Source organism: Heterodontus francisci, chromosome 3 (assembly GCF_036365525.1).
Source record: "Heterodontus francisci isolate sHetFra1 chromosome 3, sHetFra1.hap1, whole genome shotgun sequence".
Lineage (NCBI taxonomy): Eukaryota > Metazoa > Chordata > Chondrichthyes > Heterodontiformes > Heterodontidae > Heterodontus > Heterodontus francisci.
In genome coordinates this window covers 61,334,280-61,361,854 of record NC_090373.1, presented here as the reverse complement: position 1 = coordinate 61,361,854, position 27,575 = coordinate 61,334,280, and the positions used below count along the sequence as shown (strand labels likewise).

The window sequence follows — 27,575 nt, the reverse complement described above, 5'->3', positions numbered from 1 at the left end:
TTTTTACTAATGGGAAATCCTGTTTGACAAATTTATTAGAGTTTTTTGAGGATGTAACTAGTAGGGTAGTTAAAGGGGAACCAGTAGATGTAGTATACCTGGATTTCCAAAAGGCATTTGATAAGCTGCCACACAAAAGGTTAATAGGCAAGATAAGGGCTCATGGAGTTGGGGGTAATGTATTAGCATAGATAGATGGTTAGCAGACAGGAAGCAACGAGTGAGCATAAGCGGGGCATTTTCAAGTCAGCAGGCAGTAAATAGTGGAGTGCTGCTAGGAGCAGTGCTGGGGCCTCAGCTATTTACAATCTATATTAATGACTTAGTTGAAGAGACAAAGAGTAATGTATCTAAGTTTGCTGATACGAAGGTGAAAAGGTAAGCTGTGGGGAGGATACAGAGAGGCTGCAAAGAGATATAGACAGGTTAAGTGAGCGAGCAACCAGTTGGCAGATGGAGTATAATGTAGGGAAGTATGAAGTTATGCACTTTGGTCGTGAGAATAGAAAAGGAGAATATTTTTTAAAAGGTGTGAAACTTGTAAGTGTCGATGTTCAAAGAGACTGGGGTGTGCTTGTACAAGGAACGCAGAAAGTTAACAGCAGACAATTAGGAAGGCAAATGGCATGTTGGCCTTTTATTGCAAGGGGATTGGAGTACAGGAAAATAAGGAAGTCTTGCTACAATTGTGCAGGGTTTTTGTGCGACTGCATCTGGAATACTGTATGCAGTTTTGGGCTTCACGTTTAAGAAAGGATATACTTGCATTAGAGGCAGTGCAGCAAAAGTTCACTAGATTGGTCCCTGGGATGAGCGTATTGGCTTATGACGAGAGGCTAAGTAAATTGGGCATGTATTCTCTGGAGTTTAGAGGAATGAGAGGTGATCTCATTGAAACATATAAGATTCTAAAGGGGCTGGATAGGGTAGACACTGAGAGATTGTTTACGCTGGTCAAGAAATCTAAAACACGGGGGCACAGTCTCAGGATAAGGGGCCGATCATTTAGGACTGAGATGAGAAGAAATTACTTCACTCAAAGGGTTGTGAATCTTTGGAATTCTCTAGCCCAGATGGTTGTGGATTCTGCATTGTTGAGTACTTTTAAGGCTGGGATAGACAGATCTTTGGTCTCTCAGCAAATCAAGGGATATGGCAAGCAAGCGGGAAAGTGGAGTTGAATCCTAAGATCAGCCATGATCATTTTGAATGGCAGAGCAGGCTCGATGGGCCATATGGTCTGCTGCTGCTCCTATTTCTTGTGTTCTTGTGAGCATATCCTTCTATCCATTTCACCATCTTGAATTTTTGCTGATCATCTGGAATGTACTTCCTGAAAGGGTAGCGAAAGCAGATGTAAAAAGAAATTGGATAAATACCTGAAGGGGAAAAAAAATTATAGGGGTACGGGGAAAGAGCAGTGGCGTGCGTCAAATTGCATAGCTCTACCAATGAGCCTGCTCTGACATGATGGGTCGAACGGTCTCCTTCTGTGTTGTATCATTCTACTGTGATGGAAGGATGGATCCTCCTTTGACACACATGAGTGTAATGGGTAGGAATTTTAAAAAGTTTTTTGTGAAGCATTTTCAGATGCTGTAATATAGTTCTTGTAAAGAGCTCTGTCCTGTTAGAGATTAAATAAGCCAGTAATGAGACTATAAATCAACTGTCAATCTATATTGGTTTATATTTGAAAAGAAAAGCAACTTGTGATTTTTATACCATATCTCTTAATTTTTAATCTTGATTTATGAGACGGTGGGGCTGGCATGTTTGCAATAGATCCAGAGAACTCATGCATTTGCTTTGTTTACATGCTGTTAAACCAAAATAATGGGAAAAATGAATAGAAATAGGCTTTTTATAAAATAACCAAGTTAGCCTGGTCTTGCAACAATTACATTGAAAACATATAAGATAGAAATTCTGTCACTTGAACTAGGTCTGCTTACCATTTCCATCATAGAGAGAGAATGTTACATAAGTTATATAAGGAATAAGCATAGCAGTAGGCCATTCAGCTCTTCTAGCCTGTTCTGCCATTCAGTACAATCATAGCTATCTTCTACCTCAACACCACATTCCGGAACTATGTCCATATTGGTTAATCCCCTTAGCCGGACACCAGTTGTCAGGAAAGTGCTGGAATCTATTATTAAGGAAGTCTTAACGATGCACTTAGAGAATCACAGAATTGTTACAGTGCAAAAGGAGGCAATTCGGCCCATCGTGTCTGCACCGGCTCACCTCATGCTACTACCCTGCCTTCTCCCCATAACCCTGCACATTCTTCCCTTTCATATAACTAATTCCCTTTTGAATGCCTTGATTGAACCTGCCTCCACCACACTCACAGGCAATGCATTCCAGACCTTAACCACACGCTGTGTGAATAAGTGTTTCCTCATGTTTTTCCTTTGCTTCTTTTACCAATTACTTTAAATCTGTGCCCTCTTGTTCTCAATCCTTTGACGAGTGGAAACAGTTTCTCCCTGTCTACTCTGTCCAGACCCCTCCTGGTTTTGAATACCTCTATCAAATCACCTCTCAGCCTTTTCTTCAAGGAAAACAGTCCCAACTTCAATCTGGCTTCATAACAGAAGTTCCTCATCCCTGGAATCATTCTCATGAATCTTTTCTGCACCCTGTCTAACGCCTTCACATCCTTCCTAAAGCGCAGCGCCCAGAACTGGACACAATACTCCAGCTGAGGCCGAGCTAGTGTCTTATACAAGTTCAACATAACCTCCTTGCTCTTGTACTCTATGCCCCTATTAATAAAGCCCAGGATACTGTATGGTATGATCAGACAAAGTCAACATGGTTTTACGAAAGGGAAATCATGTTTAACAAACTTATTAGACTTTTTTGAGAACGTAACTAGCAGGGTAGATAAAGAGGAGCCAGTGGATATTGTATACTTGGATTTCCAAAAGGCATTCAATAAGATGCCACATGAAAGGTTAATCGCAAGGTGAGGGCTCATGGAGTTGGGGGTAGTAGATGATTGATAAATGATTGGTTAACTGACAGGAAGCAAAGAGTAGGATTAAACGGGGCATTTTCAATTTGGCGGGCTTTACCTATTGGAAGTGCCGCAAGGATCGGTGCTGGGTTCTCAGCTATTTACGATCTATAAAGACAAAAAGACAGAAAGTAATGTGTCCAAGTTTGCTGACTATACAAAGCTAGGTGAGAATGTAAGCCATAAGGAGGACACAAAGAGGCTGCAAAAAGATATAGACAGGTTGTGAGTGGGCAGCAAGGTAGCAGATGGTGTATAATGTGGGAGAGTGAGGTTATTCACTTTGGTAGTAAGAATAGAAAAGCAAAAAGCACGAAACTTGTAAATGTTCATGTTGAGAGGGACTTGGGTGTACTTGTACAAGTAACACAGGAAGTTAGCATGCAGGTACAGCAAGCAATTAGGAAGGCAAATGGCATGTTGGCCTTTTATTGCAAGGGGACTGGAGTACAAGAATAAAGAGGTCTTGCTACAGTTGTATAGGGCTTTACTGAGACCACACCTGGAATACTGTGTGCCGTTTTGGTCTCCATATTTAAGGAAGGATATTGGAGGTAGTACAGCAAAGATTCACTGGGATGAGAGGTTGTCCTATGATGAGAGGCTGAGTAAATTGAGCCAATAATCTCTGGAGTTTAGAAGAATGAGAGGTGATCTCATTGAAACATACAAGATTCTGAAGGGGTTTGACAGGGTAAACACTGAGAGGTTGTTTCCCCAGTTGGGGAATCTAGAACACGGGGGCACAGCCTCAGGATAAGGGCCGATCATTTAGGACTGAGATGAAGAGAAATTTCTTCACTCAAAGGGTTTTGAATCTTTGGAATTCTCTACCTCAGAGGGTTGTGGATGTTCCATCATTAAACAATTTTAAGACTGGGATAGACATGTTTTTGGTGTCTCGGGGAATGGAGGGATATGGGGATCGGGCAGGAAAGTTGAGTTGTAGCCGCAGATCAGCCATGATCGTATTGAATGGTAGAGCAGGCTCGACGGGCAGTATGGTCTACACCTGTTCCTATTTACTATGTTCTTATGCATCCAAAATCTATTGATCTCTGTTTTAGATATACTGAACGACTGAGGATCCACAGTCCTCTTGGATAGAAATGACAAAAATCCACAACCCTTTTGAGTGAATTTCTCATCTCGGTCCGAAATGGCCAGACCCTTGTTCTGAGATTGTGTACCCTAGTTCTAGACTTCCTAGCCAGAGGAAACACACTTCCAACATCCACCCAGTCTCTCTGTTTTAAAAAGTATTCTGCTTTCCTATTTTGCCTTCCAAAGTGATAACTTCATACTTCTCCACTTTATATTCCATCTGCCTTGCTCTTGCCCACTCACTTAACCGACATTACATTACACTTGGCCACTTAATTTAAGTAATTGACATTGATTGTAAATAGCTGAGACCCAAGCACTGATCCTTGTGGTACCCCGCTAGTTACAGCCTGCCAAACAGAAATGACCTGTTTTTCCTACTCTTTCTGTCTGTTAAGCAGTCCGCAATCCATGCTAATATTATTGCCTCCAATCCCATGACCTCTAACTTTGTATAATAACCTCCTGTGGCACCTTATTGAATTTGGCCTAACCATCAGCCTCAAGAAAACGAACATCATGGGGCAGGATGTCAGAAATGCTCCATCCATCAATATTGGCGACCACACTCTGGAAATGGTTCAAGAGTTCACCTACCTAGGCTCAACTATCACCAGTAACCTGTCTCTAGATGCAGAAATCAACAAGCGCATGGGAAAGGCATCCACTGCTATGTCCAGACTGGCCAAGAGAGTGTGGGAAAATGGCGCACTGACATGGAACACAAAAGTCCAAGTGTATCAGGCCTGTGTCCTCAGTACCTTGCTCTATGGCAGCGAGGCCTGGACAACGTATGTCAGCCGAGAGCGACGTCTCAATTCATTCCATCTTCGCTGCCTCCGGAGAATACTTGGCATCAGGTGGCAGGACCGTATCTCCAACACAGAAGTCCTCGAGGCGGCCAACATCCCCAGCTTATACACACTACTAAGTCAGTGGAGCTTGAGATGGCTTGGCCATGTGAGCCGCATGGAAGATGGCAGGATCCCCAAAGACACATTGTACAGCGAGCTCGCCACTGGTATCAGACCCACCGGCCGTCCATGTCTCCGCTATAAAGACGTCTGCAAACGCGACATGAAATCCTGTGACATTGATCACAAGTCGTGGGAGTCAGTTGCCAGCGTTCGCCAGAGCTGGTGGGCAGCCATAAAGACGGGGCTAAAATGTGGCGAGTCGAAGAGACTTAGTAGTTGGCAGGAAAAAAGACAGAGCCGCAAGGGGAGAGCCAACTGTGCAACAGTCCCGACAAACAAATTTCTCTGCAGCACCTGTGGAAAAGCCTGTCACTCTAGAATTGGCCTTTATAGCCACTCCAGGCGCTGCTTCACAAACCACTGACCACCTCCAGGCGCGTATCCATTGTCTCTCGAGATAAGGAGGCCCAAAGAAGAAGCAGTCCGCAATCCATGCTAATATTATTGCCTCCAATCCCATGACCTCTAACTTTGTATAATAACCTCCTGTGGCACCTTATTGAATGCTTTCCGAAAATCCAAATACCCATGCACTGGTTCCTCCTTATCTATCCTGCTTGCTACAGCCTCAAAAAAATTGTAGCAGATTTGTCAAACATGATTTCCCTTTTTGTAAATCCATGTTGACTTTGCCTAATCATGTTGGCCCGGATCTTGCAGTCCCAATAGCGGCGAACTCTGAGAAGTTTGTCGCTATTGAGGGCCACAATGACACCGCAACTTCCGGGGTGCTCTGTTACACTAGAATCTGGAACATGTGGTGTGCCTGAATGGGCTCCAGGGGAGCGCACACTTCTGGACCTGCTGGGACCTGACATTCGGGAACTTGGGCTGATTGCCCTGTACTTAACCCAGTATTTACGTTGATTTATTTCGGCTTGCTCAGGAGCATAGCCCTTAAATTCAACATGAGTGTGAAAACACACCTTCCCCCGCCACTACCTCCCAACCACCTCCCCTGCATTCCCGGCTCTTTACGCACCCACCACACCCACAGATGTTCTCCGACAGCGATATATTTCCAAGTCAGGATGTTGTGTGGCTTGGAGGGGAACTTGGTGGAGTTTTCATATGTCTGTTGCCCTTGTCCTTTTAGGTGATAGAGATCCCGAGTTTGGAAGATGCTGTTGAAAGAGGCTTGGCAAGTTGCTGCAGTGTATCTTACAGATGTGACACACTGTTGCCACTGTCCGCTGGTGATGGAGGAAGTGATTGTTTAAGGTGATGGATGGGATGCTGATCAGTGCTTTGTCATTGGTGCTCAACTTCTTGAGTGTTTGAGCTGCTCCCGTCTAGGCAAATCGAGAGTAGTCCATCACACTCCTGACTTGTGCCTTGTAGATGGTGGACAGGCTTTAAGGCATCAGGAGGTGAGTTACTGGTCACAGAATTTCCAGCCTCCGACCTGCCCTTGTAGCTACAGTATTTATATGGCTGGTCCAGTTAAGTTTCTGGTTGATGGTAGCCCCCAGGATGTTGATAGTGGGGGATTCAACAGTGGTAAAACCATTGAATTTCAAGAGGAGATGGTTAGATTCATTGCCAGGCACTTGTGTGACGCAAAGGTTACTTGCCACTTATCAGCCCAAGCCGGAATGTTGCTAGGTCTTGCTGCATATGGACAGGCAAAACAGCTTCAGTGTCTGAGGAGTTGCGAATGGTACTGATTACTATCAATACATTCAAAAATATTTTAAAATATATACTATACATAATGTCTTAGTGTTAGGTACTAGCACAGTCTGATCAAGGACCAATAACAGCTAGGAACATCAAGAGAGGGAATGAGTCTAAGTAAAAGATCAAGAACCAAAGGGGGGAGTTGAGAATTATTATTGCACAGTGAGTTGTTACGATTTCATAGAACCATTCAGCCCATTGTGTCTGTACTGGCTTTCTTCAAGAGCTGCTCAGCTAGCCCCACTCCCCTGCCTTTTTCCTGTAGCTCTGCAAACCTTTTCTCTTCAGATAATTATTCAATTCACTTTTGAAAGTTACATTTGAATCTGCCTCGACCACGCTCTCAGGCAGTGGAATACAGTTCCGAATCGCTCTCATGTCACCGTTGCTGCTTTTGCCGATCACCTGAAATCGGTGTCCTCTGGTTCTTGACCCTTTCACCAGTGGGAACAGTTTCTCCCTATCTACTCTGTCCAGACCCCTCATGATTTTGAGATGGCACTGCCTGAAAGGGTGGTGGAAGCAAATGCAATAATAACTTTCAAAAGGCAGTTGTATAAATGCTTGAAGGGGAAATATTTGCAAGGTTATGGGGAAAGAGCAGGTAACTAATTAAATACCTCCTTCAAAGAGCCAGTACAAGTATGATGGGTCAAATGACCTCCTTCTGTCTGTATTATTCAATGCTTCTATGGAACACAACATCCACAACATTTTGTATTTTATTCATAGCAATCTTTGATTAAAATGTGAACAAAACTTTTTAAAATTTCCACTATAACCTTTTCATTGTCTGTTATTGTTGCTGGTGCTCTCATGCTTAATGACAGATGCATGCTCCTCTATTTAATTCTATCTTAAATAAACTTTACAATTTAAGAATGTATTAATGACACACATTCATCACCACAATTTTAAATGGCTGAAGAAGTTAAGTTTCTAAAATTGATACTTTCTGCACTAAGCTGCATTTGAAGATAATTTCCCCTCCCACCCTAATGCTCATAAAGGACATACTAGGTATTGTAACAGTACATTTATGGTTAATATTGTTTTAAAATCAGCAATGTTTTCAAAAGCATACTTTGTGGAAATGTGCCTGGTAGCACTGATGTGTATTCCAAGGTTTCCTTCTTTCTCTGTCCAAGTTTTCATTCGTTCTGTTTCTCCCAATTGCTCTTTTCTCTTTTGTTTCTCTGCCTCTCTGTCATGCTATCTACCTCCTTCTAATTCTCTCTTTCCATCTTCCCCATCAGTTGAGTGCACAAGCACATGCATTTGCTCATTCCATGTCTCTGTGCCTCTCTTCTTCATTTGCCCTCCCTCGCTGTCTGTGTCTCTCTTTTTTTCTAACGAAAGGTCACTGACCTGAAACGTTAACTGTATAGCTAACACCACCAATGCTGCCTGACCTGCTGAGTATTTAAAGCATGTTCTTTCTTTATTGCAGTTTGCCCGCATTCGCAGCATTTTGCTTTTGTCTCTTTATTCTCTTGGCTACTCAATCTCTCTCTGTCTCACTACTTCTGTCTCTCTTGTGTTCTGTCTCATGCACACTCCGTTTCCCTCCAACTCTCTCTCATTCTGTGTTTCTCTTTCACTATCGGTGAGCCTGTCGCTGTCACACTTGTATCTGCTTTTCCTCTCTCAGGTGCTTGTGCACCTCCTACCTATATTTCTCTCTCTCAGTCTCTGCGTGCTCTTGCCTTCCACGTCTGCCTCTATTCCCTACCCCACCTTCCCTATCTCCTCCTGTGCAACAATCTTCTGGTAATTTCCCACATGGTTGTTTATGTATGAACTTACTCTGGCCTACATGGGACCCCAGTCCCACACTGCATGGTTAACTCAAGGCAACAAAGATGGGCAATAAATGCTGGCTTGCCAGTGGCCTACTTGACTGCAGCTCATCGCAGCTGTCTTCACCCTGACATTCAAAATACACTACAGAGGTCACCGAAGAATGATCTGGAGCAAGAACTTGATATTTTTTTTCTCCTTAGCCCTGATAATTTTAAATAGTTGTGGCAACCTACTGAGAGAGGCTAACACAACAGTTAAATTTGATCAGTATTGAAGATCATTAAACTAGTTCTTTCTCCTTTTTCAGTGAACTATGATGTTTCATCCGCAAAAGATCTGCTGTTACTAGCTAATTCAACAGAAGAACAACAGAAGTGGGTGAGCCGACTGGTGAAAAAGATTCCAAAGAAACCTCCTGCACATGATCCCAACTTCCACAGATCTTCACCTAGATCCTCAATGCGGGTTCCACCTAACCAATCCATGAGGCGGCCGAGCCGACAGCTTCCCTCAACGAAGCCCAGGTAAAATATTGGTCTGTTAATTTTAAGCCTACATATTGGACATCAGTGGGGATTGTAGACTGAGATACATTATAAACTAGTGCAGCCCTTTCTTCACAAAGTTATTCACTGACAAAGTTGTTCTTGCAACATTCGGAAGACTGAACAGCATCTGCAGTTTCCAAATAAGTGTTTTTTCCAAGTTTAAAGATGTGTGTCCCCACAATTATCTAAATTAAAAACCAACTCATCTAATTCTTGATTTTATAACCCTTCTAAATGTTGTTGCTTCGCCTCAATTGCCAGGGAGTTGGTTATATTGTTGGGCTAGCAACCCACAGGTCTTGAGTTCAGTTCCTAACATGACAACTTGTGAAGTTGAATTCAATAAATCTGATAATTAGTGAATTAGCAATAACAACAAAAAAGACTGCCAAAGCTTCTGGTTGTCATAGAAACTCAGCTGCTTAATTAATGTCTTTCAGGGAAGGGAACCTGCCACTCCTACCTACTCTGGCCTACGTGGTACTCTAGTCCCACACTGCATGGTTAACTCTCGTAATTCCCTCAGGGCAATAGATGCTGGCTTGACAGTGCTGCCCACTTTCCAAGAACAAATGTGTATAAAACTACTTCCGAACAGCTCTTCCTTGAGTTTCTCTCCTCACCACCCCACCTTTTAAATTATATGTTGCTCAGCAAAAGGCATTCATTCCGGCACATATAAGGTTCATCTTTGTTTTTTTTGCAGTCTTTTAACATCCATCCAATTTGTTCTTGTTCTGAAGCTAATATATTCCAGTATTGAAACCCAGATTTCTCTTGTCAAGAACCTGATTGCTTACTCCGTTCTTAACTTTTTCACCCCCCCCCCTCTACTGTTGAAGCTAAGCTCGTAGAACCCAAACCTCTCAAGTATGGCAAAAGCAAAATACTGCTGATGCTAGAAATCTGAACCAAAAATAAAAAATGCTGGAAATACTCATCAGGTCAGGCAGCATCTGTGGAGAGAAGCAGAGTTAATGTTTCAGGTCATGACCTTTCATATTCTCAAGTAGCTCCTCTCTTCTCCACATTGTATTCTTTGGTTTCATTTCCAGCCTTCCATTTCCACAGCCAACCCCAATGTAAAATTGCTTTGGTTAGAACTGCCTAGACTTTCAGCAATCTAGTATACTCTTGTGCTGTCTATTGTGATGGCTTTCCTTTTCCATTTACATTTCCATATGTTGATTGTTGCTACATTGAAAGCACTCTTACTTTTCCCGAAAAGCAATACCATCTGCTGCTAATAATTTGTCCTACTGCTGGCCATTTAAAAACACTATGCTGTGTTGTGGAACAATGTCATGGTCAAATGAAGGACATGATACACAATTTACATTTTACCAGTATGGCAAACCAATTTAACTCCTCTCCCCATAATTCTGTTTCTCATTGAAATGTCCCAACATTTGAATAAAAATTGTGGAGCCATACAGCTTGAAACTGTAATCATTTTTAAATGCAAGGATTTGCTTTTACTGACGGCATAGGAAACCAAAATTTGATTCTTGGTCTTAACTAACATTTGCATTCTTCACAAGAGGGAGAGAAAAGAGTCTTTTCAGGTTGGCAGAATTCTTCAAACCCTTCATGCATCGCTCAATTGGTTCCTTCTCTGGTAGGCAGCATTCACAATACCTTGGAGAAGTCTACAGGCTAGGCAGTGCTACCTGAGATGGGCAAATAGATATGTCTGACTGAAACCGAAGCAGTGGTGTACTTATGTGCTACACCATGGCGTGATACCTGCAGGTTCTAACCTTTGAAATCGCATGAGCAAAACTGCATGGGAAGGCACAGGTAGAAAGTGAAGCATTTCCTCGGAGGAAGGGTGGTCAAAATTCGCCATGCCATACTTTCCTTGATATCCCAAGTGAACAGGAAAATTCCCATTCCCTTCGTCAGAAAATAATTCAGACATAAGAGGGACCTTCAAATGGGTGGGAAATAACTTTCAGAAAGGGGTTAAATTGTGCCTTTTTTGTGTGTGACAGGCAGCAAGGAGGCACAAGTAATGTATCTGGGTAGATAGAATTGGAATAGTAAGTTTTTTTTTAAGAAACTGCATTAAAAATGTGTTTGCTTGCATCCCTAATTTTATGATTTCCTTATTTGGAGTAGCTCTTTTCTACCCAGATGGCTGGCATTTCTAAACTATTACTTTTTTAACCATCAAGGTGTCAGTATACTCTTGCACTCCATCTATTACTGGTTGGCATCCATGAAAGATGATGGACACGCAGCAAGCAATCCATTTAGGTGGGGTGCCTTCTCTTGGTGCACCTTTGCTAATGGCTGTGAAGGCCAATCCTTGAGAGGCAGGTTCTGCCACAAGTGCTGCACATGAAGCTGCCAAGTAATGCTGAGAGTTGTTGTTTTTGATGGCGCCTGTTGCCAAGCTGCTGAAGCAACTGGTCGTCGTGGTAGTGCACACCAGTCCACAGGATGTGTTGCTGTTTCCCTCTTTTGCCAGCTAGATGTGATAGTCAACGTTTAGGGCCTTCATGTCATGCTTGCAAGCATCCTTGAAGTGGAGATTTGGGTGCCCCACTGGTCATCTGGCACCGGCTACCTCATCATACAGAAGGTCCTTGGGTATAGCTGACAAACTACAAGAATGGAAGCAAGGCATTGTCGGGGCTTAAAGTTGCAACCACTTAGTTGGGAAGCAGATTCTATATCACCTGTGTTTCTGGATTGCCATTGAAGTGTTTCTATAAAGAAATGAGGGTTACTCTGATGCTCCTTGAACCTTCTGAACAGCCAACCACAACTGCAATTTTTTTTTTTAAGTGTTCTATAGCACTCTTCATCAATTTAATGTAGAGTGAACTATTTTACTAATACTCCATATATTTGAGGTGTGATTGCATGCATTTGTCAGTATTATCCCATCCCTCTTGAAACATCAACTCCTTTTGCCAGTATATGGTTTCTGGGCATCCTTCTGCAGCTATTACAGTGTTAAAGTGTGAGCCTTGACAGTAATTGGCAATAAGGAGCATCACAGCCTAGTTTGACCCTGTTCATAAGTTACACCCATTTCCACCAGCAGTTGTTGGATAGTGATGAGGAGCTGAAGCTTTGACTGATTTCTTTCCATTCCTAATCCAACCCAGGAAGATCACTTGTACTGCATCTAATGTTGATAGCTATGAGATCAGCTAACTTGACACAGACCAGGGATTGATCTGGTACTTTCCATTATCTATATGGTTCTGCAACTCATTTAATAAACTCACTAAGCCATGAGGGAGCTATCCAGGCGCTGTCATACTATGTTCTTAATACACTCTAACATGTAAATATTTGCTTTTTTCCATCTTTATTGCTATTCTTGTAGTTCTGACTCTGGCCCCATTCTTCGAATCATCCTACATTGACACATTTTAATAGCACCAGTAAGTTTAGAGGGTCACTTTCATTTTGTTTAGCATGCACCAACACTAATTTTAAGAGTTTTGTCCTAACCACTTTGTCCGGCATGATATTTTTGCATCTGCATCTTTGTAATCTGCATGCAAATTGAAATTATGCTTTGAGTTCCCAATTCGTGCTTTGAAATGCAATATGGACCCTGTTTAGATCTTAAAAGTCACCAGATCATATATCTACTAAAATTGTTATCTAGATTCAGTCAGCTCCTGCATTTGTATAATAAGGATAAATAATTTCAACTGTGTAATTTCTTTTGCGTTTGACAGAGGAATACAAGATGTGTACTGTTGATTCACTCCTGCCTCCGGAAGGCAGTGACCCAGTTCCATGGTCATAGCCAGCTTTCTAATCCCTTGTCCAATTGCCATTTTCCATATGTGGGTCTAGACAGAGGAGTTATATGATTGGGGGGAAAAAAAGGTTACTCATTGTAAAGAAATGTAAATATGATAACTGAATTGATGTGCATTGACTAAATCAATTTGCATTCCCTGAACTGTTACAGATTGCTTGATATGGCCTTTAAAGACTGGGACTGGCCATTTGATGATGATGATGATGATGATGTTTTTGATTTTTGAAGAAGTTGTTTTACCTGATTGGGGTAACCTATCAAATTGTTGGTTTTGAAGTCTGCAGTGATGTTTAAATGAAGCATGATTTGGCTTGTGCAATACCATAATTTTCATTGAAAGCAGCAATTGCAAGAACGTAGTTTTCTAGCAGTAGACTGTGATTGCTACAATGAGTATAATATTTTAACCATCAACGTAGCTGACAGTTATTTTGGATGCTATAGGCAGTGCAGACTGATAATTCAGTGCCTGGTTTTCATCAATAAGCCAGTGATGGAAATACTTTATCCCAATAGTTTTCAGAAGTAATTTAGCAGAAAATATTGTGATTTCTCTTTTAATAAATAGTCATTTTAAAAACTATTTGTGTTGTATTCAGTTTTGTGTTTTGAGACACAGATCCTACCACTTGATTACTGGTTCCCTAAAACAAAAAAAAGTGTTGACCATTCTCTGCTATTTGCAGTTATGAAATGGCCAATCTACCATGAAATATTACCATGAATTAAATATATTGCAACTTATTTTACTAATGACTGAATTTGAAGTTCTGTTATTTCTTGAGGATAGAATCAATCTGAGCTTTCTTTGGATTTGTGGTGATTTTTGTGACCTTGTAAACAAATATATGCCATTTTCTCTCTTTTCTGACTGTGTGGAAACTGTAGCAAGCTATTTTGAATCATCATCTTTATTCAAGAACAGCTTTCACCACAGACAAGAAAGGCAGAGAAAGGATTTCTTGCAATTTTGCCCACCAGTTTTGTCATAGATTCTGGAATTACAAGCTGAGATGTTCAGCTAATTAAGATATTAATTTTGCTTCAAAGTTCTGTAACTGTTAGACTCATTGGGCTGGATTTTACCTTAGGCGGACGGGAATTCACCACTGATTTGAAAGTCAGTGGCGAACCTGCTTCCGCCTAGCCCGAGGATCCGTCCCGCATTTTACGGGTCCCCGGGCTTTGAATGGCCGGAGGCGGAAGCAGGGCGGGTAGGCCTCACTGCCCCCACGCCACTATCCGACCCACTGGGGCGGGGTAAAATTCAGCCCATTGATTTGAGATTTTCAGGGTAGTGATTTTAACAGAAAGAGCTGAAGATCTGAAGTGAAATAATTAAAGATTATAGTGGAGATTTCCCAGGGTGCACCCAGGAAAATCTCCCTTAATGTGACCAGGGCAGGGTAAACTAAAATATTTGGAATGACAACAGTACTTGTTGCTGCTTATCAGTGAATCTTTGGTATAGTTACAATCTAATTGACATTAGTAGCGATTATTTTAGCTTCTAGTCTTCTAGATGTTAAACAAAAAAAAACTTATTTTATGCTGTACATGTGTATAAAGATTTTATGCATACTTAACAATTAATTGGCTTTTATTGAAATGTTCTGGATAATTTAGTTTGAATTTTTTTCAGTCTGAATGTGCACTTGATGATTAACTGCCCTTAGTTATGGTTGTGTATCTGCCACTGGTACATACAAAACACATGCTAATATGTGTGTTTATTGCAAGCATGCAAATTATTGTATCTGGTGTGTTTTGTTTTCACTGTGCATGTGCTTCTATCTGTTCTGTCGATTTGCAGTTTTGAAGATAATAAAGGAGACTCTTTTAAGTTTTAGAAAAGCATTGTGCCAATATAGATGTTAATAAAGCTGCAGATATAATAATGAATTTAGCTGATACTTAATTCAGGAATTAAGGCAAAAAAGTATTAACTCCTGTAGTTTTTTTTAATTCATTATTGGGATGTGGGCGACACTGACCAGGCCAGCATTTATTGCCCATCCCTAATTGCCCTTGAGAAGGTGGTGGTGAACCGCCTTCTTGAACCGCTGCAGTCCATTTAGGGTAGGTATACCCACAGTGCTATTAGGAAGGGAGTTCCAGGATTTTGACCCAGCGACAGTGAAGGAACGGCGATATAGTTCCAAGTCAGGATGGTGTGTGACTTGGAGGAGAACTTGCAGGTGGTGGTGTTCCCATGTATTTGCTGCCCTTGTCCTTCTAGTTGGTAGAGGTCGTGGGTTTGGAAGGTGCTGTCTAAGGAGCCTTGGTGCATTGCTGCAGTGCATCTTGGAGATGGTACACACTGCTGCCACTGTGCGTCGGTGGTGGAGGGAGTGAATGTTTGTAAATGGGGTGCCAATCAAGTGGGCTGCTTTGTCCTGGATGGTGTCGAGCTTCTTGAGTGTTGTTGGAGCTGCACCCATCCAGGCAAGTGGAGAGTATTCCATCACACTCCTGACTTGTGCCTTGTAGACGGTGGACAGGCTTTGGGGAGTCAGGAGGTGAGTTACTCTCCTCAGGATTCCTAGCCTCTGACCTGCTTTTGTAGCCATGGTATTTATATGGCTACTCCAGTTCAGTTTCTGGTCATTGGTAACTCCTAGGATGTTGATGGGGGATTCAGTGATCGTAATGCCATTGAATGTCAAGGAGAGATGGTTAGATTCTCTCTTGTTGGAAATGGTCATTGCCTGGCACTTGTGTGGCATAAATGTTTCTTGCTACTTATCAGCCCAAGCCTGGATATTGTCCAGGTCTTGCTGCATTTCTACACGGTCTGCTTCAGTATCTAAGGAGTCACGAATGGTGCTGAACATTGTGCAATCATCCGCGAACATCCCCACTTCTGACCTTATGATTGAGGGAAGGTCATTGATGAAGCAGCTGAAGATGGTTGGGCCTAGGACACTACCCTGAGGAACTCCTGCAGTGATGTCCTGGAGCTCAGATGATTAACCTCCAACAACCACAACCATCTTCCTTTGTGCTAGGTATGACTCCAGCCAGCAAAGGGTTTTCCCCCTGATTCCCATTGACCTCAGTTTTGCTAGGGCTCCTTGATGCCATACTCGGTCAAATGCTGCCTTGATGTCAAGGGCAGTCACTCTCACCTCACCTCTTGAGTTCAGCCCTTTTCTCCATGTTTGAACCAAGGCTGTAATGAGGTCAGGAGCTGAGTGGCCCTGGCGGAACCCAAACTGAGTGTCACTGAGCAGGTTATTGCTAAGCAAGTGCTGCTTCATGGCACTGTTGATGCCACCTTCCATCACTTTACTGATGATAGAGAGTAGACTGATGGGGCGGTAATTGGCTGGGTTGGATTTGTCCTGCATTTTGTGTACAGGACATACCTGGGCAATTTTCCACATTGCAGGGTAGATGCCCTGGAATAGCTTGGCTAGGGGTGCGGCAAGTTCTGGAGCACAGGTCTTCAGTACTATTGCTGGAATATTGTTAGGGCCCATAGCTTTTGCAGTATCCAGTGCCTTCAGTCGTTTCTTGATATCACGCGGTGTGATTCAAATTGGCTGAAGTCTGGCATCTATGATGCTGGGGACTTCAGGAGGAGGCCGAGATGGATCATCAACTCGGCACTTCTGGCTGAAGATTGTTGCAAATGCTTCAGCCTTATCTTCCGCACTGATGTGCTGGGCTCCCCCATCATTGAGGATGGGGATATTTGTGGAGCCACCTCCTCCAGTTAGTTGTTTAATTGTCCACCACCATTCACGGCAGGACTGCAGAGCTTCGATCTGATCCGTTGGTTATGGGATCGCTTAGCTCTGTCTATTGCATACTGCTTACGCAGTTTGGCACGCAGATAGTTGGCACCCCATCAAATTATAAAAGCATTTGCTGAATCAGAGTGCATTACTGTCTAGTAGACTCTACTCATTATATGGTTGAACAACTGGACTGCAGCTGATAATTTTCGTGTTATTTTAGAGTGTAGTTATGCCACCACATATGCATTGATGCAAAATCTACACGTCTTCCCAGTAGATTGTCTTGCACTAATTTGAGTTTGCACCTAGTTGTGTAATGGTATGTCAGATGCTTTGAAATGAAAAATAGATACGATCAGATCATCTTTACAGATTTTATTAACTAGTTTATTAATATCCCTGTTCTTTTTCCCCTTCCAATCTCCCACCTTACCTAATTGCCATCTAAGAAGGCAAGCTAATGAAATTGATGCCACGCTCCTGACAATGTCCTATATAGTCAAATACTAAGAATTGTGCAAAAGTAGTTAGGGTTCCTGATAGTTTCATTTTTTCCCCATCCTTCCTTATGGGGGAATATCTAACCTCTGCTCAGCATCAGCCTGAGGTAGCATAGTTGAAGGGCAGGAGCTTGCTGTGTGGGAGATTGCTACCTTCTGGCACAGTGTATTCGCAGTTTCATGACTAACTGGACTCTTAAGTGGTGCCCCTAAAGGAAGTCTGCACTTGTGACCTTGGCAGTAGTCAACAGTAGTGAACCTTAGTCACCTTCATCTGCTCTGGTTTTGGTCACCATAGCTGATAGCAAGTTATTTAAAACACTTGCTTATCCAGCATGACTATAAATTGGTAATCACAATTAATTTTCCAAATTAAATCTATCTGAATTACCTAAACAGGAACACAAAGATAACAATTAAAAGTCATGATATGTGAAGACTCATGTAACTTTTCTTTGTATTATGAAGGATTACTTTTTATGTGGAGAGTCCAAATTACTAATTTGTGCAAAATTGTGCATGATTAAGCATTAGATAGTAATTTCCATGTTCTGATGACTTTGAGAAGATTCTGCAGAACTTGCCAAATCTGAATGAAATTCTGATGGATTCCTTATAAAACTATAACATTCAAGATTCTTGATTGTCAAACTCGTTACGCTTGTGTGAAGCGTAACCACTAGCGTGGACCTGTTGGGCCGAATAGCCTGTTACTGTTCTGTAAATACTATGCAAGACATTGTAAGTAAAAGCTCCCCTGTAATATCATTGATTGTACCTCAGCCATGCTTCATGCCTTATTGTTCAATTCTCAGTGTTGTGTTTCTTCAAAAATGGGACATTGATAGCATTTTGACAGTAATAAGTATGAATTCAGCATTTTCAACTTTTCAGCAAGATTTTCATAAGTAATGTTGTGATGGAATAAAAGTATGCTACCAGCATAATGTGTTTTAAACAGCATTTCCTTATTTAGTACATCTTCTTTTTTTCCCTTTTTTGTGGCAAAATTCAATATAAAATAGACACTAAATGAAATATCAGTTGGTGATAGGTGGACGCAACAATTAGTGGACGTGTTTGGTATTCTAGTCCTCAGTTAAAGACATGTTTTAATTCCATTTATGTTTTGTTTCTTTTTCAGCTAACTGCTGGGGAATGCAGTCATACTGGTCAAGATGATGGGTTTCCTTCCTAAACAAAAAAAAAGACTGCATAATATACTTTTTGACATTCAGACAAGAGTGCACAAAATGCTGCAATTTATTTTATAAGAAAGAGCTAAACATGACTGTCTACGTATCAAAAGTTACACAATGGTTTACAGCACTTTGTAGCAATGTAAAATTCTAAACCTGGGAACAGTATTGGTCTGCTGCAATCCCAGACAGCAATAGAAGTTGATGTAAAAATGCCCGCAGGTTGCTTGTTATGCATGATGTACACAAAGCTTTCTTGAATGTGATACTACTTGGCAACCAAGTTAAATAAACACTAGATTGGTTGGGACACAGGATGGGGGAAATGTGCCACTGTCCAATAGACTGGAATATTGTAAAGATGAATGATGAATTTGTGAGAAGGTTACATCAGTTGAACTAGAATAAGAAACCAAATGTACCAGATGGTCATGTGAAAGTATGTTATGTTGGAACAGCCCAAGAGAGCTTTGAAATTACAGAGAGTCAATCATACCTTTTCAGTTTTATACAGAATAGTAATTAGTCAAAGGAAACCTTCAGTTGTCTTGACACAAAGTACATCATTTGTATGTATAAAGAACAAGCTTTTGTTATCACAGTTGCATCTATGCACTTGTATAAAGCCATAGAGTTTAACAGATTTGCTTATGAGCATATTATAGGAAGCTGTATCTGAAAGGAATGTGGGGAAACTGCAGTCCTTCAGATTGAGGAAATTTGGAGAATGTTATCAGTCAGAAATACACACTTTATAATGGGCAACCTGTGATTTCCATTTCATATCTAAATAACGCCTTAACTTAACATTTTTCTAAATGTTTGCCCATCCTGTTAAATTGAAGTTTACTGATGACTGTTATAATGGAAATTAAATGAAAGTTTATTGTTAAGAAAAATAGTGCACTATTTTTACATGTAACCATTTGCATTGGCCAATTTTGAATGTGTTTCTATAAAATTATTGAAGAAATTATTTCAAGTATGGAATCTTAAAAGGAACTAGCTAATGTACAACTGTTACTACCCATTGTAAACTAAGAATTATAAAGGAATGACATGGTATTGGCCCATTCAGTTATATTACTGTAATAGCAAATTTATGGAATTTGTAATCCATTAGACTCACTAAGTGCTATGAAACCTTATTTGCCTTGGTTTGTGTACCAGTCTAGATGTTTTATTTTCATTATTATTTCTAAAAAAAAAAGAGTATCCGTGTCTGTTATTTTTACTACAATCTCACAGCACATATATAAGATTTTCACAAAGTCTGAAATGATTTAACTGAAGTCATACTGTAGGTGTATTTTAAAAGTTTGTATAGAGTTCTCTAATACTGTAGCTGTAGTGTAGACTCTAGTACAGTTGCAGTAGTTTGTTATGAGGACTCTAATGTGTAGCTGGGAAGCTGATGCCTTGCAAATGGGGTACTCATACATATATTATTTTACATGCCATCTTACAAAAATACATAATTTATATTGGCTTGGCCATTTTGTATTTATATAGGCTATCATCTTGAAATGCATGTTTTATACAACTACAGTGTGCTAAAGATAATGTAAACATATTTGACAATAAAACCATTATGTAGCCTTCCAATTTTTTTGTTTTGCATAGCTGTTAATTTGGTATCAGCCCATTCTTATATACATGCACATTGACATGTTGTATGAAGTCTTTAATGCCCTTATTGGGGAGAAATTTTGTTCACATAAATGAAATCCAATCTTGTTTCAACTCTTCTGTTTCAAGAATTTTTAATGAGGCTTTAATATTGCTTTAAGGAAGCATTGCTTCATCCTATCTCGCAGTTGTCTTGTTCTTTCATATAGTTTTTCCAAGTTTACGGTCTTAATTTCCACCCCTCATCTTTTATATTGTTACATTTTTATTTGTCCTGCAATTAAGAACATTTCTTTGCAGCATCAAAACAGTTTTCAGCTTCTTAGTATAAACTATGAGGCAATTCCTGTTGAAGTAGTTGAATGATTGAGGTTCTGTGTTTATGATTTGTTACATCTCATTAATCCATTAAGATTCCAAATGTGAATCAGAAGGAAGAAATCTATCCTGAATTGAACCAGCAGATAGGTAAGTTTTGTAACATAGCAATGGGACTTAAAGCTCTGAGCAGATACTCAGACAGAGTAGTCATGCTACAGTTAATTTTTCTTCCGCCAATTTTTTCTCCCACTAGTCTTTCAATTGTATTCACTCCCTTGTTGGAGTATAATTCCACAGGCGAGCTCTGGTACTTCACCCAAGTCACTGTTACTCAGATAAGAGCACTATTGGTGAATGTTGAAAGGTTATTTGACTAAGGAAACATAGCTGAGCCCAGTCCTGGCCACATCCAATGCCTAGTTGCACAGCAGACACACAGCAGGGATCTCTGGATAGGGACAAGGAACTTGACTGATCTTTCCCTACCTAACCCAGGGGCATGATGTAAGGTATAGCTCCACGAGCACTAACTTGGCTGGAAGAAGCTAATCCAGCACAAACTGGAACAGGAAATCTTTCTGATCTGTATGGCTCAGCTATTAGTGGAGCAGCAGGCGATCATCCTAAGGATATAAAAACAAGAAATGCTGGAAATACTCAGCAGGTCTGGCAGCATCTGTGGAGAGAGAAGCAGAGTTAACGTTTCAGGTCGGTGATCCTTCTTCAGAACTGAAACGTTAACTCTGCTTCTCTCTCCACAGATGCTGCCAGACCTGCTGAGTATTTCCAGCATTTCTTGTTTTTATTTCAGATTTCCAGCATCCGCAGTATTTTGCTTTCATTTTAGTGATCATCCTAAGGATCCTCTGATGCTGTGAAAAAATCATAATATGCGTTATGTGTTGATATTTGTTCACAGATGCAAGTTGATTCCAGACAAAATTTAAGGAAAAAAGTGGAATTGAGTAGTTCAGCACTAAACATTAGACTTTTCCTGCTGATGAATTGAATCTCAGGCTTCTCCCAACTTCGTAAAATTTTAGGTTGAACTTTTTTTTCTAAAAGTTACTGTTTCTCACCTTATTTAAAGTTTGTTATAACTTTTGAATGTTTAGAATTATTTCAACTTAAAATTTTTGGTGTGGAATTATAATCGCATCTGTATTTGTTGAGCAACATGATTCTCAGATCTGATTGGCTCATTCTAACCAAGGGGTGTCATAAGTCAGAAAGGAAATGGGATCATCAGTGCAGACTGATACTAGCACACCAGACTGATACTGCCACTGGGAGGAGGGTCTTTTCCAGGAAAAAGGCCTTCCCCATTCTTTCATTTCTCCAATGAGTCGTTAAACAGAGGCCCTAACTGCTCCCTCAGTCTTGCACTATTTCAAAGAAGAGCAGGGAAGTTGTCCAAGGTGTCCTGGCCAATATTTATTCCTCAGCCAACATCACTAAAACAGATTATCTGGTCATTATCACATTGCTGTTTGTAGGAGCTTGCTGTGCATAAATTGGCTGCCATGTTTTCTACCTTAGTGACTATACTTCAAAAAGTATTTCATTGGTTTTAAAACACTTTGGGACATCTTGAGGTCATGCAAGGCGTTATATAAAATGCAAATCTATCTTTTCATTCCTCCTGTCGTCTGCCAGATTTCACTTCACAGTCGACACTTGTTGGCTGTGCTCTGGTTGTACAATATGACAGCAACTTTTAGCTCTGACAGATGTGGAATCTATGATTGTGTCTTGCAAGCTTTTTTTTAATTAATGATGGGTAAACTGGGATCCAGCATGTTATGGGTCATGGTATTTTCAAATATCATCTGTAAATTGGTAACCTGGCATTTCTGTAAGGACTAATTAAGAAAACTTAGTTTTAGAATCTGCTAAAATTGCATGTTTATTTTCCTTTAATAACCTTCACATATTAATAGTGCATTGCTTTTATATGCAATGTATCATGCTACTCTTTTAAATCTCCTTGCAAGCTACCACCCCATCTCCAACCTCCCTTTCATGTCCTAAGTCCTTGAACTTGCTGAGGCCTCCCAGATATGTGCCCGTCCCAGAACTTCGTGTTTTAACCTTTCCAATCAGGTTTCTTCCCCTGCCATCAACGTTCCCTCTAATTTTTTGGGGAGAGTGCACTGTCGCTTTAAAAATTTTTGCACGGCTGTGTGCAATCTGCACAGGGACTTTCGGATTGCTGCCTGCCGCAGTACTGGAATGGCTGTTATCAAAGTCACAAATGACATTATATGACTATGATCTTGGTAAACTATTCCTCCTCCTCTTTCTCAACCTGTCTGCAGCCTTTGACACAGTTGAGCAAACTTCTCTACTATCGTTCAGCTGGGTGGGACTGCCCTTGCCTGATCCATTTTTAATCTATCCAGTCATAGCCAAAGAAGCACCTGCAATGGCATCTCTTCCTGCTCCCCCAACGTTACTTCTGATTCCTCCCAAGGATCTATCCTTTGAGCCTTCCCATTTCTCAATTGCACGCTGCCCCTCGACAACATCATTCAAAAATAGGTCAGGTTCCATATTTTGACCCAGCAACAGTGAAGAAACGGCAATATATTTTCAGGTCAGCATGTTGTGTGACTTGGAGGGGAACTTGGAAGTTTTTTTTTAAATTGATTCATGGGATGTGGGCGTTGCTGGCCAGGCCAGCATTTATTGCCCATCTCTAATTGTCCTTGAGAAAGTGGTGGTGTGCTGCCTTCTTGAACCGCTGCAGTCCATGTGAGGTAGGTATGCCCACAGTGCTGTTGGGAAGGGAGTTCCAGGATTTTGACCTAGCAACAGTGAAGGAGTGGCGATATAATTCCAAGTCAGGATGGTGTGTGGCTTGGAGGAGAACTTGCAGATGGTGGTGTTCCCATACATTTGCTGCCCTTGTCCTTCTAGTTGGTAGAGGTCGTGGGTTTGGAAGGTGCTGTCGAAGGAGCCTTGGTGCATTGCTGCAGTGCAGCTTGTAGATGGTACTGCTGTCATTGTGTCTTGGTGGTGGAGGGAGTGAATGTTTGTGGATGGGGTGCCAATCAAGCGGGCTGTTTTGTCCTGGTTAGTGTCGAGCTTCTTGCGTGTTGTTGGAGCTGCACCCATCCAGGCAAGTGGAGAGTGTTCCATCACATTCCTGACTTGTGCCTTGTAGATGGTGGACAGGCTTTGGGGAGTTAGGAGGTGAGTTACTTGCCGCAGGATTCCTCGCCTTTGACCTGCTCTTGTAGCCACGCTATTTATATGGCTACTCCAGTGGTAACCTCTAGGATGTTGATGGGGGATTCAGTGATCGTAATGCCATTGAATGTCAAGGAGAGATGGTTAGATTCTCTCTTGTTGGAAATGGTCATTGCCTGGCACTTGTGTGGCATAAATATTATTTGCCACTTATCAGCCAAAGCCTGGATATTGTACAGGTCTTGCTGTATTTCTACACGGACTGCTTCAGTACCTCAGGAGTCGCAAATGGTGCTGAACATTGTGCAATCGCCAGCTAACATCCCCACTTCTGACGTTATGATTGAAGGAAGGTCATTGATGAAACAGCTGAAGATGTTTGGGCCTAGGACACTACCCTGAGGAACTCCTGCCGTGATGCCCTGGAGCTGAGATGATTGACCTCCAACAACCACAACCATCTTCCTTTGCGCTAGGTACGACTGCAAACAGCGGAGAGTTTTTCCCCTGATTCCCATTGACTTCAGTTTTGCTAGGGCTCCTTGATGCCATACTCGGTCAACTGCTGCCTTGATGGCCAGGTGTTTTTATGCACCTGCTGCCCTTCTTGTTCTAATAGCTTGAGGTCATGGGTTTGGAAGATGCTGTTGAATGATCCTTGGCGAGTAAACACTGCTGCCGCTGTTAGCCAGTTTAATGGGGTGCCAATCAAGCAGGCTGTTTTGTCCTGGATGGTGTTGAGCTTCTTGAGTGTTATTGGAGCTGCACCCAGACAGGCAAGTCGTGAGTATTCCATCACACTCCTAACTTGTGCCTTGTCGATGGTGGACAAGCTTTGGGGAGTGAGGAGGTGAGTAACTTGCTGCAGAATTCCCAGCCTCTAACCTGTTCTTGCAGCCATAGTATTTATGTGGTTGGTGCAGTTAAGTTTATGGTCAATGATAACCCCTCCCCCCCAGGTTGTTGATAGTGAAGAATTCAGCAATGGTAATTCCAATTGAATGTCAAGAGGAGATGATTAGATTCTCTCTTGTTGGAAATGGTCATTGCCTGGCATTTGTGTGGCACAAATATTACTTGATTGCTATCCAGTACTGGTTGAGTAGAAATTTCCTCCAACTAAATGTTGGATGTTGGGTGGACCAAAGCCACAACTCGTTCCTTGGCCACTGACGGCATCCCTCTCCCTGCCAATTGTTTGAAGTTAAACCAGACTGTTCACAAATTTGGTGTCATATTTGACTCTCAGATGAGCTTCTGACTACATATCTGGGACCCGGCATTGTTGGCGGGGTATGCCCGATCAAATGAGACATATTTCTTCAATCATTTGTCAGGTTCACCTAACTTCCAGGCTGGGATCATGCCCTTGAGACCCCTCTTCCTCTGCGTCCACCACTGCTAAAGAAAGAAGCAAATTGTTGTGTTCTCGTTTGCCATAATGTATTTTATCTTGGAAAGTCAATATTGTTTTGATACTATTTACTATTTGGTTGGTATCCTTCCATCTACGAAAGATGACGGACAAACAATCCATTTAAGTAGGGTGTCTTTTCTTGACGCACCTTTGTTGATTGCTGTGAAGACCAATCCTTGAGAAGCAGGTTTTGCCACAAGTGCTGCTGAAAGTTGTTGTTTTTGATGCTGGCGCCTGTTGCCAAGCTGCTGTAGCAACTGGTCGTTGCGGTAGTGCACACCAGTCTACAGGATGTGTCGCCATTTCCCTCTTGTCAGCTAGGTGTGATAGTCGACATTTAGGGTCTTCATGTCATGCTTGGGTATGCGACCGTCTTCCATCCTGTGGACGTGTCCAATCCACTGTTGCTGCCTCTATTTGATTAATGCCAATACACTTGGGTGCTCTGCCTTTGAGAGGACTGCCACATTTGTGATTTTGTCCTGCCAGGATATAGCAATAGGGCTGAATTTCATGAGCCCTCCGACATCAGGGGTCGTGGTCGTGGGGGGCCCAGAAAATTCTTCCAGGAGAGGCCCGCCTCCAACACCAAGAAGGCCCTGCTGCATTTTACCAGCGGCAGCATGGCCTTGATGCGATGCCAACCCCTACCCTCTCCACTTGGCGGTGGGGCTTTCATTTAAATATTAAAATGAAGTAAAATAAATGTAAATTAACTTGCCATGGTGGATGTTCAGAGTTCCGAGGCATGCCACTGGTTGGGGGAAGGGTGGGGGTGGGGGGGACGATTGGGGAAAACTGCTCCGACTGGGTGTGGGGATGGTGGGAAGGGGTTGAGGGTCAAAGGTACTGAAGTTGGAGGGTGAAAGTTTGTAATTTTACAAATATGTTTTTTAGGGGGATGGGTTATTTTTATTAATTGATAACTCTGGGGGAGGGGGTTGGAAAGGGGATTGAAAGTGATTCTGACATTTTATTTGTAATTTTTGGGTGCTGGCACCTTTAAAAACTTGAATGTACCTGAAGGGCTTGAAGCCCTTTAAAAATGGCATCATGCTTGAGCAGTGGCGCTGGACGCTGTTGCCGGGGACAGAACAGCCACCTCCTCTACATCATTGGGCCACCCCTGCGCGGAATATCGCAGGGGCTCGTCAATGGTACATCCGCGCCATTCAGCCCATAATGCGCCATAGGCAGTGAAGATGGAAATTATTGAGCTGCTTTTCCTGGTAGCAGCCCATTGCCCATGTTTCACAGCCATACAGCAAGATGCTAAGAACACAGGCCTTATAAACCATAAGCTTAGTTCTAAGGGTCAGCTTGGTATTATTCTATGTGCATTTCGCAAGTCAGGCAAAGATGGTAGCTGCTTTCCCTATGCATGTATTGAGCTCTGCATCAAGGGACAGATGTCTGTCACCATGACCCCAAGGAAGCAGAATTTGCTAACCACTTCCAGTGGGGTGTTATTTAGTGTGATCAGGGGCGGAGATGTAACACTTTGTCCCATGACCACAATCTTCTTGAAGCTTATAGTCAAGGAGAACTGTCCACCTTCTTCAGTACTGCCATGTTTTTTTAACTTGAATTTATTCTCCCCTTTTTTCCCTTTTACTTGTGAACATGTTGTACTGTGCACCCTTGCCCATTAAGAGTAAGGTTGAGATTGTTCAAATTAATTTCACTTGTGATTGTTACACTGAGCTCAGACAGGAGAGTTGCCTTACCACTCCAGCTGAATTCAAACCCAGGTCACAGAGGCGAAGGAACAATGTGCTGACTCCTTGGATGAGATTTCTGTCTGTTCATGGTCAATGGGAGGAAACCTGGCCGCCTATTTTCTCATATTAGACTGTCTCTTATTCAGTATGTAGAGGATTTATGTTGGTTTGGAGAATGAAGAATACTGCTTGCAAGATTTCTGATCATTTATGGTATAAATGGAGTATTTAATGTTTAGTCATTGAATTGTGGATTTGTCCCACAATATGAGAGAGATAAAGAACATGCTTAAAAATTGATTTTAAAATGTAAAAGATTAGCCACAAAACACTGGCCAATATTGTTAATTGTTAAGGATCATTAAAGTTATTTTTATTGATTTTAAAACCTGTTTTTCAGATTCTATTTTTACTGTTAAAATCAGCAGAGAGAAATTCAATTTGTATTTGAAGCTTTGCTTTTGGACTGTTGATTTGGCTGATGATTCCTGCTCAGATTAAGGGAGCAAACTAACCCAGACTGGCCGTCAGAAAAGTATTAGATTTTATAATTCCACTCAATGTTTGCAGTACACCCAAAAATACAGATTATCTTCATTGCAAAAGAAAAAAAGCTACTACAATGGCCAAAGGGCAATCGATGGCTCAATTAACTCTGTTTATAATACCCAACATAAGGGCTCATGGAGTTGCGGTAATATATTAGTATGGATAGAGGATTGGTTAATGGGCAGAAAACAGGGTAGGGATAAAAGGGGCATTTTCATATTGGCAGGCTGTAACTAGTGGAGTGCTGCAAGGACCAGTGCTGGGGCCTCAGCTATTTACAGTTTATATTAATGACTTAGATGACAGACTAAGTAATGTAGCCAAGTTTGCTGACAATACAAAGCTAGGTGGGAATGTAAGATGTGAAGAAC

General features: G+C 41.7%; 1 protein-coding gene across 4 annotated transcripts in view; it reads left to right on the top strand.

Moving 5' to 3' along the window:
* rock2a (rho-associated, coiled-coil containing protein kinase 2a) overlaps positions 1–20,965 on the top strand; it is a 332,194-nt gene extending 311,229 nt beyond the window's left edge. For all 4 annotated transcript variants that reach the window (XM_068022672.1, XM_068022681.1, XM_068022689.1 and 1 more), the window contains 2 exons: positions 8,900–9,116; positions 18,321–20,965. In XM_068022672.1, the coding sequence (XP_067878773.1) occupies positions 8,900–9,116; positions 18,321–18,324 (221 nt within the window). In that variant the 3' untranslated portion in view covers positions 18,325–20,965. The remainder of the gene's footprint in view (positions 1–8,899; positions 9,117–18,320) is intronic.
* The last annotated feature ends 6,610 nt before the right edge of the window (positions 20,966–27,575 follow it).